This window comes from Meles meles, chromosome 2 (genome assembly GCF_922984935.1).
Source record: "Meles meles chromosome 2, mMelMel3.1 paternal haplotype, whole genome shotgun sequence".
NCBI classification, from domain to species: Eukaryota; Metazoa; Chordata; class Mammalia; order Carnivora; family Mustelidae; genus Meles; species Meles meles.
This window is the reverse complement of record NC_060067.1, coordinates 3528134-3539762: the sequence shown is the minus strand read 5'-3', so window position 1 is coordinate 3539762 and position 11629 is coordinate 3528134. Positions and strand designations below refer to the sequence as shown.

The following is an 11629-nucleotide window of genomic DNA, read 5'->3' as shown; positions in this document are numbered from 1 at the left end:
TAGGTTACCAAATAATACCTTACTCTATAAGCCATGCTTATAATACAATAATTAAAACTGTACTGGTCTGTGGTTATTCTTTGCCTTTTTTAGTGACTCTTTCGAGATTCAATTTTACAGTTATAGAAGTGAAGAAACACCCAACTCTTCTGTCTTTACAGTAATGGCGGTAATAATAGCAAGGTGGTATCCTAAGCACTCTGCACACATTGACTCATTTGCCCCTCAGCTGATCCATTTATTTCCTACAACTATTGTTATCATCATCATCATTATACAGCTCATCCTCTTTACTTCAGAACTGAGGAAACTGAGGCACAGTTAAATAACTTGGCAGAGGTCACACAGCAAATGGTGGAGCCCACATCTCAAGCAAGTAGTGTGTGCTCTTACTGGTGCTCCTGCTCTCTTGTCTTGTTAATGAAACTGGCTGTCAAAGAGGCAGACACGAGACTTTTTATCATGTTACCTCAGCATGAACCTTTCATGGAGCTCTGGTCCCTAGAGGAAAAAATAAGACCTATGTTCTTAGGTTGACATTCAAGATTCTTCAAAATCCGGCTCCAGTGTTTATTACCCACTTCTTTCCAACATCATCTGCTCTGTTTAAGCTCATGAGCTTAAATGATGAAACTTGTCTCTGAGGCTGTTGCTCGTATCATTTCCTAAAGCTAAGTTTGTTCTCATCTCCCCAACTTTATCAGCTGATATCCTATCCATCCTAGAAATCTGGTTCACATCTTAGGAGTCTGGTTCTGCCATTATAATATTTTTCTTCTAAATCCGGTTATGCGTGTCCTTTACGTCTGTTTTACTTCCTGCAAATGCAATCCACTCACTGCATTCTTTCTTTCATTCACTAACTAGCACTTTTCAAATCCCGGCTAACTTCAAGGACATTTATGTACACGATGCATTGCCCCTGCTAGAATATAAAGTCTTAGAAGGCAGGCATCATGTAGTTGCCACTTTTATATTTCCCATGGTGACTCACATAGGGAGAATTTAATGGATATTATGGATTGATTCATTGATAAGCTGAATTATATACCCAGAGTGAAGCTGGCAATTTGATTTTTATGAGAGATTTTTACTGTGAGGATAAACCCTCTTTCTTCAGAAACTTCTAGCATGATCGGTGAGAAACTGAAGACGAATTGAGTACTCTATACTTCTATAAGCATCAGTCTGATCAGAAGAGAGAGATACAAGAAAAACAAATCCTGATTTTGGAATAAATGGTGGGCATTGTGAACATTGTAGACTGGATGCAAAAACTTTTTTTAAAAAGTAAAAAAATTTGATTGATCAAACTTGTGGTTAGAGTTATCTTTAGAATAATGTAGTAGGGTTAAGTGTAAAGCATTAATGAGGAGCAACACAAAGACTGAGAAATAATAAGAACTGAAGTAACTTTGTATTGAGAAGGTTTTTAGAAAACTGTAATGCAGTAACTGATTTCTAAAACAGGTTAGTGATCAAACTACAAATCTTTAAATCTTCTCAAGAATCCCACTTATTTAACTCTAAATAACAAAGATAACATTTACTTTTTAGGATGAAAGAATATTTATCCTGTGAAAGGGAAAATACCATTAACAAAGTCTCACTTTATGTCTCTAATTTTGACTCCCTAGAAAATGTGACTTCTCTTTAATTTCACAGCTTCTAGAAAGAGCTAGCTACATGGCAAGTGAAAAGATCACAGGACTTTCAGTCATGGGGGCTGAGTTCCAGCAAGAGATCATCAGGTGGTCAGATATTTGCTTAGAGGACCAGGCAACCTGGAAGGTGTGGTGGAGGCCAGGTTGCTGGTGGTACGGTGGGTGGAGTGGACCTAGAAGAATAGTTAATAGTTAATAGTTGGTTAAGCCTCTGCCTTCCACTCAGGTCATGGGAATCCAGGCCCGCATCAGGCTCCCTGCTCAGCGGAGAGCCTGCTTCTCCCTCTCCCTCTGCCCCTCCGCTTGCTTGTGCTTGCATTCTCTCTCTCAGATAAATAAATGAAAATCTTATTTAAAAATAAAAGAATAGGCCAAAGGCTAACTACACATACAAGGAGCTGAAACGTTATGCTGATTAGCTCATCTGGGAAATGATAAAATTAGCCCAAACTTTAAAGCTGTAGCATAAAATGTTCCTATGTCTGTTTTCAAGAAAGCAGTGAGGATGTTTCTGGGCTGAGACCATGAGACAGTGCCTGAATAACCCTGTTGGCTGCAGAAGTTGCCATGTCGCAGGCTAAGAGCCACCAGGAGGCACCCAGCTGAGGGCGTGGAGTTCCAGACAGACTCAGGCACTGGCCCAGAGTCTGGTCCATCCACACACCCAGTGAGAAGGAGAACCCTCCTTTTGCCCCTCATCAGAACCACCAGGACGCCTCTGGAATGAAAGGACTCAAGTGTCAGGAAAAGACTCATCGTGGAGATAACAGAAGGAAAACGGCTGAAAATCAGGTACGAGCAGCCAATGAGCAAGGTCAGGCACACCCTGAGAACACCAGGAGGTTCAAATTGTTGCCTTGACTGTCCAGATCTGCAATTGTTAAGAACATATGTGGCCACATCAAAAGGTCAGCGCCCATAAACACTCCCATCATGAGCGATGACTAGGGGAGGATGCTCAAGAAATGTTCATAGGAGAAACTAAGAGGGCTTTGAGGGATTGGGGACCTGGAGATAGACACCTCCTTTTCCCACCATGTCTCTGAACAGCTCTTACAGCTGAAAGGCCTGTACGCTTCTACATGGAGAGAAAACCCAGGACTCCCTTGGGCGGGGTGGAGAGTACTTTCCAAGCCAGATCTGCGGTGCTGGGAATGGATGAATGAATGAGTGAATGAATGAAATAATGTAAAGTCAGAGAAAGCAAGAGATGGAAGGGGATGGAGCTGGAAGGGAGGGGGAACCAAGATTTGAGACTTGCGACAGGAGAAGTTAGGTAACTATAGTGCATCAAGGACCATTATCAGGAGATAATGGTGATGTCTGAACCGAAGGAGTTAATGAAGGGGAAGAAACAGAGAAGAGAAATTTTGTTTTATTTTTTTCCAGTTAAATTATTGAACTGAATAGAACAATTATCATTGATGCACGTATTTAAAGCTTATTTTCTTTTCCCCCACTTTTTAGTTTTGTCTCATATTTTCTAAACATTTTTCTTTTCTTTTCTTTTTTTTTAATTCAAGTATTGCTGACACACAATGTTACATTAGTTCCAGGGGGATAATATAGTCATTATACAAGTGTAGCTTTGGAGAACAGACGTGTTATATTCAGTTCCCCTAAGACCCTTACCTGGGGCTAAATGATTTTGAATGTTGAGGGGAAAAATCCCATACTCCTACTAAATATCTAAATATTATTCTTAAAATTGAAATCCTCAAAGAAAATTCAGTGTATGGTATAGAATAGAGTTCCTCTAGGTTCTAATCCCAGCATTTCAGGTACAAACTAGATCTTAGACCTTGGTCCATCATCTCCTTTGGGCCCTGGCTTCTAAGTATTTGAAATAAAACGCCTGACATATAAAATCTCTAATTTCTAGCTGAAATCCACTAGAAATCTGTTTTAAATTTGAAGTTCTGCTTTTCTAAGTTTTAGGTTATCTTCTTGTAGCAGTCTTTATATCTGGAAAGTGAGACGTCAAGGCCCCCGTTTTCCATTGGTATCTATCATTTACGTGACAGAAATGAGACGACATGAGACGCTACAGAAAGTGTTTTGTGAAAGACTCATACTGTTTCTGTCCACATTCTTCTTACTTGTGGGCACAACAGGACTCTCATTATATACGCTGGGGCTGGTATAAGTAGGTGACATCTAAGTGAAGTCACACAAGGCAACGGGAGAGGAACACACCTTGGCAGTGGTCGAGCTACAGCACGGAAGCTGTGAGGGGATGAATGAAAGATAGATAGATGATCGTCCAAGTACTTATTGAAGCAAACATTTGGTACATAATTTGTTTTTGATACAATTGTAATGAATGTCATTCTTCTCTGTGGAACAACACGCCAGATCTTTAGCACATCGCTGCTTGGTGCCCAGTGGGCAGCGCGTGCCCGGTTGCCAATGCCACTTTGCAGCGCATGTTCATCTGCGGGATGTTAAACAGACGGCCGTCCTTTTGATGCTTGTGAATATGAGCAGTAAATACCATATGATATGACTCAGTGGATCTGTTTCAAGAAAAAGAAAAAGACAAAGAGGAGGACAAAGAATGGAAGGAAGAGGAGGAGAGGAAAGAAGCTTGTCTCTCTCCCATCCACTGAGGAAGTCTGAAAGGGCGTCATTGTTATGGAGGCGAGGAGCAAGAACTGTATCTAGAAAAGAGTGGTGTAGCTTCCAGCGCACTCCTAATTTTCCACTGTACTCATGACTAAGGAAATGTCTCCCCAAAGAGTCTATAAACTTTGTATTTTTCAGGAATACAAAATCACTGGAGAATAGAAAATGGTTTTATTGTCATTCAGAATCTCCTAGGTGTGCCTAGTTTAAGCGGCGATAAAAATTGTCTGCATGTATGAGTGTGTGAGTGTGCACCACACTATTTGTTGGCCAAGACATAACTCTTTCATAAAAAAGTCGCAAATTATCCCCTTTGCTTATCAAAGTAAAATGCATCTTGTTAAAAGTCAGAGTTGTTAGACTCTTAGACAAAGTCCAAGAAAAGCTCTATCAGTTCAGTGAAGCTAAAGGAACATTAAAATATAAAAACTTAGATTTTAATCTTACTCCCAGCATATTTATGATTTAAAGTCTTCACTTCTTTGTATTAGATGAAGTTGGACTAGATGGTCTCTCAAGCCCTTTCCAACTCCAGGCTCTTCTGACATTGTCAAAGTCATCTTGGAGTTTTCTTTGAAAACACTTTTTTTTTTTCAAAAATACTAAATTCTATGCAAGTAATCATATTCCCCACATGAATCTTCTCTTAAAATTTAAAACTATATCTTTTTTTTGCATCAGAAAGGTATTTTCTTGTTTTTTTTCCTCAGTATTCTTGACTGTGAAATTGAGCTGTTACTAGTCATCCATGGCCTCTTGAAATAGAGTTAGGGAGAAGCGATTAGTTTATTTGGTGAAATACACTTGAGGCCAGACAGAAAGTGTAACCAGAGAGAGAACGAATCACAACTTCCTGCTCCAAGATGTCTTCCCAGCCTCTGCTCCGGTCACTTCGTTAAGTCCACATGAATGTGGCGACAGGAAGGTGCAGTTAGACAGGACACCTACCTCAGCTCAGAGAAACACCGGACCCATCTGTTATCCTTACTCGTGATCACTGGAACATTTTTGTCCTGGTTTGGCCTACCTCCTTTTTGAAGCTTCTAGTCTAGACATATGTCATCTCTGTACTATTTTTGGCTTTGAAAATGTTTTCCAAACTCAGATTTCCTGTGACACTTGAAAAACATATTTTAATAATGGAATATAAGAAAGATTTGTGGGTAGTTTATGATAAAATGAATTTCATAGTTTAGTAAAAGATTAACACAATCTTATCACTTTGCATTTTTTTCCCCACCAAAGGTCAAAGTCTTCTTTTCTTTTTTTTTCTTTTTGTAAAATAAATCAGTTTGTTGAGGGCTGAAATGATAATGAACTGTAATGTATGCTAAACACATAGAGAACAAGGATCACTTGCAATTTCTCCAAGGCTCAAATAAATTGGGCTGTAAAGGTGGTTGATGGAAACTCTGGGGGAATATTTAAACATTACGTTTATTAAGTTTGTTCATTTTGTTTTGATTGAAACAGTCAGAATAGACTAGAGAGCTGTCATTTTAGTGGGAGGTTAAAGTAGGCGACTGGCTGAGATTATATCGTATTTACTCCAGACTTTGCTGGAAGATTACACTAGGGGATCTTATTAGTTCACATGATTTAAAAAAGGGCATGGAAACAAATTTTCCACACCTAACGGTCATAGAGTTGGTACATAATGTCCCACCTAAATGGGGATTGTTTAATGTAGCATTTACAGTTAGGCATTGAGAACCAGGTCTTACCAGTGAGGGAAACAATAGCTTTCCTGTAAGATTATGGATATTAATATCAAAGTGATAATATAAGCACCAGAAATTAGGCACAAAGAGATAATAATTTAGAAGTCTCTATGGGGAGAAGAGGGAAAGTTGCTTCTGCGTCTAAGTCTGGTGTATATGGTTGCTGCTCTTGGCGCTAAGCTAGAAACGATTTAGCCGTTCAGTGTGCTTCTACATGGATGACACATAGGGTGTCTTGAATTAGATTTACTAGTACAGCTCGTTCCTCCTTGGAAACCTTTAATGTTCCTTTCCTTTCGTGCCTTCTTTGTTTCTTTTTTCTCTCTTTTTCCAAACTTACTCTGTACCTCTGACCTGCATGACTTACTGTAACTCACAAACTGTAATCTTTGGAAAATAGTATTAGAATTAAATTCCTTTCCTTCTCCTGGTTAGTGTTTGAACTCCTGCTCTCTCACTCATATGCCTGACATTAAATGATGACTTGCTGTTTCATAACATGCATGCAAGGAGAACAGATCATCATAATTTAACTATGTGGTTGTGCTTAATGGCAATATAGAGAAATTATTAATTAGCTAATTTCATAATAGAATATACAGAAGCTCCTTGATAGCCTTGGGGCAAAGTACTGTAATTTACCAATATCATATACATTATAAAAATGAGACTTATGAAGGCAAAGATATAAAAAGTGGAAAGCCGATAATCACAGGATTATAATATTGAAAAAGGGGAGAATGAGATACTAAATTTGAGAACTTTTAGCCTTATTTTATTATGATATTTTTGTTTGTGTCTCTTTGTAAGGTCATTTGCAATGGGTCCCAGACTGAGAATTATGGCCAGATAAATGAAATGGGAAATTAATTTGTTTTAAATGACATTAGACATTATCATGTACTTCTCCAGCCTAATCACACAAATGACTTCAGATAAAGCTCACGGACCTTCTAGAGATAGAAACTGGCACACCCCATAGTAACAGACTGTAGTCAGGGAGACTACATCAGTAGGCACGGTCGAGAAGAGCAAAGATGAACTTACTTGAACAAACTTTGGTTATATTTCTTCAGAATTTGAAGATAATTTTTTCTCTTTTTTAAATGTTTTATTGAGTTATAATTGACATGTAAAAATTGCACAGAAAGTGTTCAATTTGATTAATTTTGACATATATATTCACCCTTGAAACCACCACCATCATTAACATAATGAACATATCCACCTCCCCACTACACAGATTTTCTTTGTGCCCCTTTGTAATCATGGTTCATATACCTTCCTGCCAACTCCTCGTCCCCCCACTTCCCAGGCAGCCACTGACCTGCTTTCTGTCATTATACGATAGTTTGCATTTTCTAGAATTATATATAAATGGAGTCAAACACTATGTATAGACTTTTTTATTTTTGGTCTGGCTTATTTCACTCAGTCTAATTATTTTGAAATTCATCCATATTATAGTGTGTGTGAAGAGTTGCTGTGTAGTATCCCATTGTGTGGATATACTATGGTTTACTTATTCATGCACCTGTTGGTGAACACTTGAGTTGTGCCTAGTTTTTGGCTGTAACAAATAAAGGAATACGGACAAATCTTTGTATGAACATATGTTTTCATGTCTCCTGGGTAAATACCTAGGATAATATGATAGATATATATTTAATTTAAAAAACTGTTAAACTATTTTCTAAAATATTTGCACCATTTTACATCTCTAGCAAACTCATATGAGAAATTCAGGCATTTGTATCTTTACCAACACTTGCTGTGGTTATCTTTTCAATTTTAGGCATTCTAATAAAAGGATAGTTGTGTCTCATGTGATTTTTCTTTGTTAATATAGTGAAGTACACTGAGTTTTCTCATTGCACTGATTCATTACTCTCTGATATTAATATAGTCACTGCTTTGGTTAACAGCATGTTTCTTTTTTGTCATCCTGTTCCTTTTTAACTATTTTTTCTTTATATCTAGAATGCGTTTCTTGAAGGCAATGTATATTTGAGTCTTTCTTTTGTATCTAATATGATAATATTTTTTAATTGATATAATTATACTATTTATATTAACATGCTTATCTGTATGGTTAGGTTTAAATATATTTTCCTGCTATTGTTTTCTATTATCTATTTTTCTCCCTTTTCATCTCTTTTCTGCCTTCTTTTGGATCAACTGAATATTTTTATAGTTCTAGCTTATGTGTTTGATTTACTTATTAATTATACCTTTTTGTTGTATTATTTTAGGATGCAGAATATGCATCTTTAATTATCAATATAACTTCATATAACGTCAAATGCTGTTGTACCACTTCCCATGTAGCATGTGAACCTTACAATATTACACTGCCATTTTTCCACCTCCAATTGTGTTGCTATCTTTGTTATTTTAACATATGTTTAAAATCTATATTATATTATTTTTGTCTGAGCAGCCAAACAAAACAAAATTTTTGTTTAAAAATAACATTTACCATAGTATTCCATAGTCTTTTTTCTTCAGCATATATCCAGCTGAGGCAATTAAATAAAAAGGTAAGGTGTAAGAAATATAGTTGAAATCATAAGATGCTTCTTTGTCATCATAAAACATACTTACATTTTAAATACTGTCTCTTTAAGAAAAAGTTTTTCCAGGTAAATGCATCATCACTGCCCCAAATTATATACAAATGTTTATCCTGAAGTATTTATGTATGTAATGCTACATTTAATACTACATTTCTTATACATTTAATTTATAACTGGGTTCCCCATATGACGTATATAAAAATAAATGTTATACATGCCAAGTAAAGCAAATAAAATGGAGAGATTTTTTAAAAATGAAAAGTCCGGGGCGCCTGGGTGGCTCAGTGGGTTAAAGCCTCTGCCTTCTGCTCCGGTCATGATCCCAGGGTCCGGGGATCGAGCCCCACATCGGGCTCTCTGCTCCGCAGGGAGCCTGCTTCTTCCTCTCTCTGCCTGCCTCTCTGCCTAGTTGTGATTTCTCTCTGTCAAATAAATAAAAAATAAAAAAAATTAAAAAAAAAAGAAAAGTCCTCTACTTATAAGATCTATGCAGGAAATCAGGGTAATCAGTGAGGTCATGCAAAATGTCTGAAGAATTTTAATTTGGCAAATATTTTCCAGGGCAGTATCTAAGCTATGAGAATACTAAATGCCTATTGTAAAAACTCATGTTCTCATGTTAAAGATTCGGCAAGATACTGTGGTCTCTCTAATGCATACAAAAGAGGATTTGGGGAGTTTTTAAAAACAACAGTAACCACAAGTCCCTCAGTTCTAGCAAGTTAGTTACACCTTTTAATCAAGTGTGTGCAGCACAGAGAACCAAATCTTGATCCACAAATATTAGAAAATATTTAATGGATGATTGCACAGACAGAATGTGAATATCTTATATTTTAGAGGCACAGAGGGGGATTTTATGAAAGTTGAGGGGGTTAGCGCCCAGAGTGGCTGGCCCAACCTGTTAAAAAACATACCACATTTTCTACTGTATTTTTTTTACTGTAATTTATTTATTTCAAGCCACAGGTCTCCTTTTGGGGTTCCCATAAGTCATGCAGCAAGTGGTTCATAAATAAAATCAGAGTCTATGATAGCGTCATCATATTAAGAGACAGACGTGGTGGATTTTTTCATAATGTAAGCAGCTCACATGTTGGGAATCCATCTTGGTATTAATATGGTATCCCTGAGATGTATCTTGCTCCAATTAACATTATCATGCTACCCACTATAAAAAAGCCCAAGGGCAGACTGGAGAAGAGAGCAGGATCACTGCTTTCAGACTCGGCTGTGGCCCAACCCATTGACTTCATCACAGCTTTCTTCCATGTAGCATAACGAATTTCACTTTCTGTCGCCTTGATCTGTGGCTCAAACCGTTCCATAATGATGACCGACAAATCCTCGGGTTTAAGACTCCACACCCCGACCCCCTCTGCGGCCCCCGCTGCCATGGCAGCTCCCAGTGCAGTTGTTTCTGTCATAGCCGGCTTCATTACCGGGATATGCAGAATGTCTGCTTGTAGTTGCATGAGAATTTTGTTGTTGGTCATCCCTCCATCGACCTGCAAATGACTGAGGGGAATCCCACAGTCACGATTCATGGCATCCAAAATCTCTCGGGTTTGGAAACAAACGGATTCTAATGCAGCGAAAGCAATATGATTTTTGCTGGTAAACTGAGTGAGACCACAGATTATTCCTCTTGCACTAGGCTCCCAGTAAGGTGCGTATAACCCTGAAAAGGCTGGCACAAAATAGCAGCCGTAAGAAGTACCTACGTCTTCAGCAAGTATTTCAATTTCTTCCGAGGTCTTTATAATCCCAAGATTGTCTCTTAACCAGCGAATAACAGCACCGGCTATAGCAACAGAACCTTCCAACGCATAACACACCGGCTTGTCTCTGCCTAGTTTATAAGCCACTGTGGTCACAAGGCCATGCTCAGAAAATACACACTTCCGACCTGTATTATATAGTAAGAAACAGCCTGTCCCATACGTGTTTTTGGCTTGTCCCTCTTGGAAGCACATCTGTCCGACCAGGGCAGCGGACTGGTCCCCCAAGCACCCAGATATTGGCACACCTTCCAAGGCCCCAGCTTTCATGAGGCCATAGATCTCAGAAGAACTCCATACATTTGGAAGAATGTCCATTGGAATCTCAAAAAAGTCACAAAGCTCTTGATCCCATTCCAAAGAGTGGATGTTGAAAAGCATCGTCCTGCTTGCGTTGGTGACATCGGTGCAGTGGACACCCCCATTCACTCCTCCCGTCAGACTCCAGATAAGCCACGAATCAATGGTTCCGAAAAGAGCTCTACCTTCCTCGACGGCCTTTTGGACTTGCCTCACGTTGTCCAGAATCCAGCGCAGCTTCACGGCGCTGAAGTAAGTGCTCAGGGGAAGGCCTGTCTTGGACTTGACGAAGTTATTGTTGCCCGGGATTTTCTTGCTGAGACTTTCGACGGTAGGCTGCGTCCTGAGGTCGAGCCACACCACAGCGTTGTAGAGCGGTTCTCCAGTCAGCTTGTCCCAGATGACCGTGGTTTCCCTCTGGTTGCTGACGCCGATCGCTTTTACGTTGGAGATGTCCACGTTCAGCTCAGCGAGCTTCTCGCACGTCCTCTCGATGCACTCGTGGACGGACTGGAGAATCTCCTTGGGGTCCTGCTCCACCCATCCTTCTTTGGGGAACTCTTGGGTTAACTCCACTTGATGCTGGCTAAGGAGATCCGCGGTTTTTGAATTGAAAACCAGAAAGCGAGTGGAATTAGTCCCTTGGACCACTGCCCCCACCAACGGCCCCACAACCGCTTTCTTCTGGGCTGCCATGGAAGCAGGCGGCCGCTCTGCGCTCTGGCGCGTTTCCAGGTGATGCAGGTGCTGCGGGGGAGGGGCGCGCGCCCAGCAGGTGCGTCTGGAACGCGGGAGTCCGAGCGACTGCGCGGGGCGGCCCGTGCCCAGCTGGAGCCCGGAGCCCCGCACAACGTCTGCGCTGGAACGGGCGCTGCACCTGCTGCCCACGCTTGCGGCAGAGGCCCCCGCCCCCCCAGCCGCTCAGCGTTTTAAGGAGACTTAAGGTACAAAAATGTCATGAA

The 11629-nt window shown here is 39.8% G+C and overlaps 1 protein-coding gene across 1 annotated transcript; it reads right to left on the bottom strand.

Moving 5' to 3' along the window:
* Positions 1-9701: 9701 nt before the first annotated feature.
* On the bottom strand, positions 9702-11363 carry GK2 (glycerol kinase 2). The gene has a single exon (XM_045997996.1). It carries the CDS (start codon positions 11361-11363, stop codon positions 9702-9704), a length of 1662 nt encoding a protein of 553 aa, XP_045853952.1.
* Between the last annotated feature and the right edge of the window lie 266 nt (positions 11364-11629).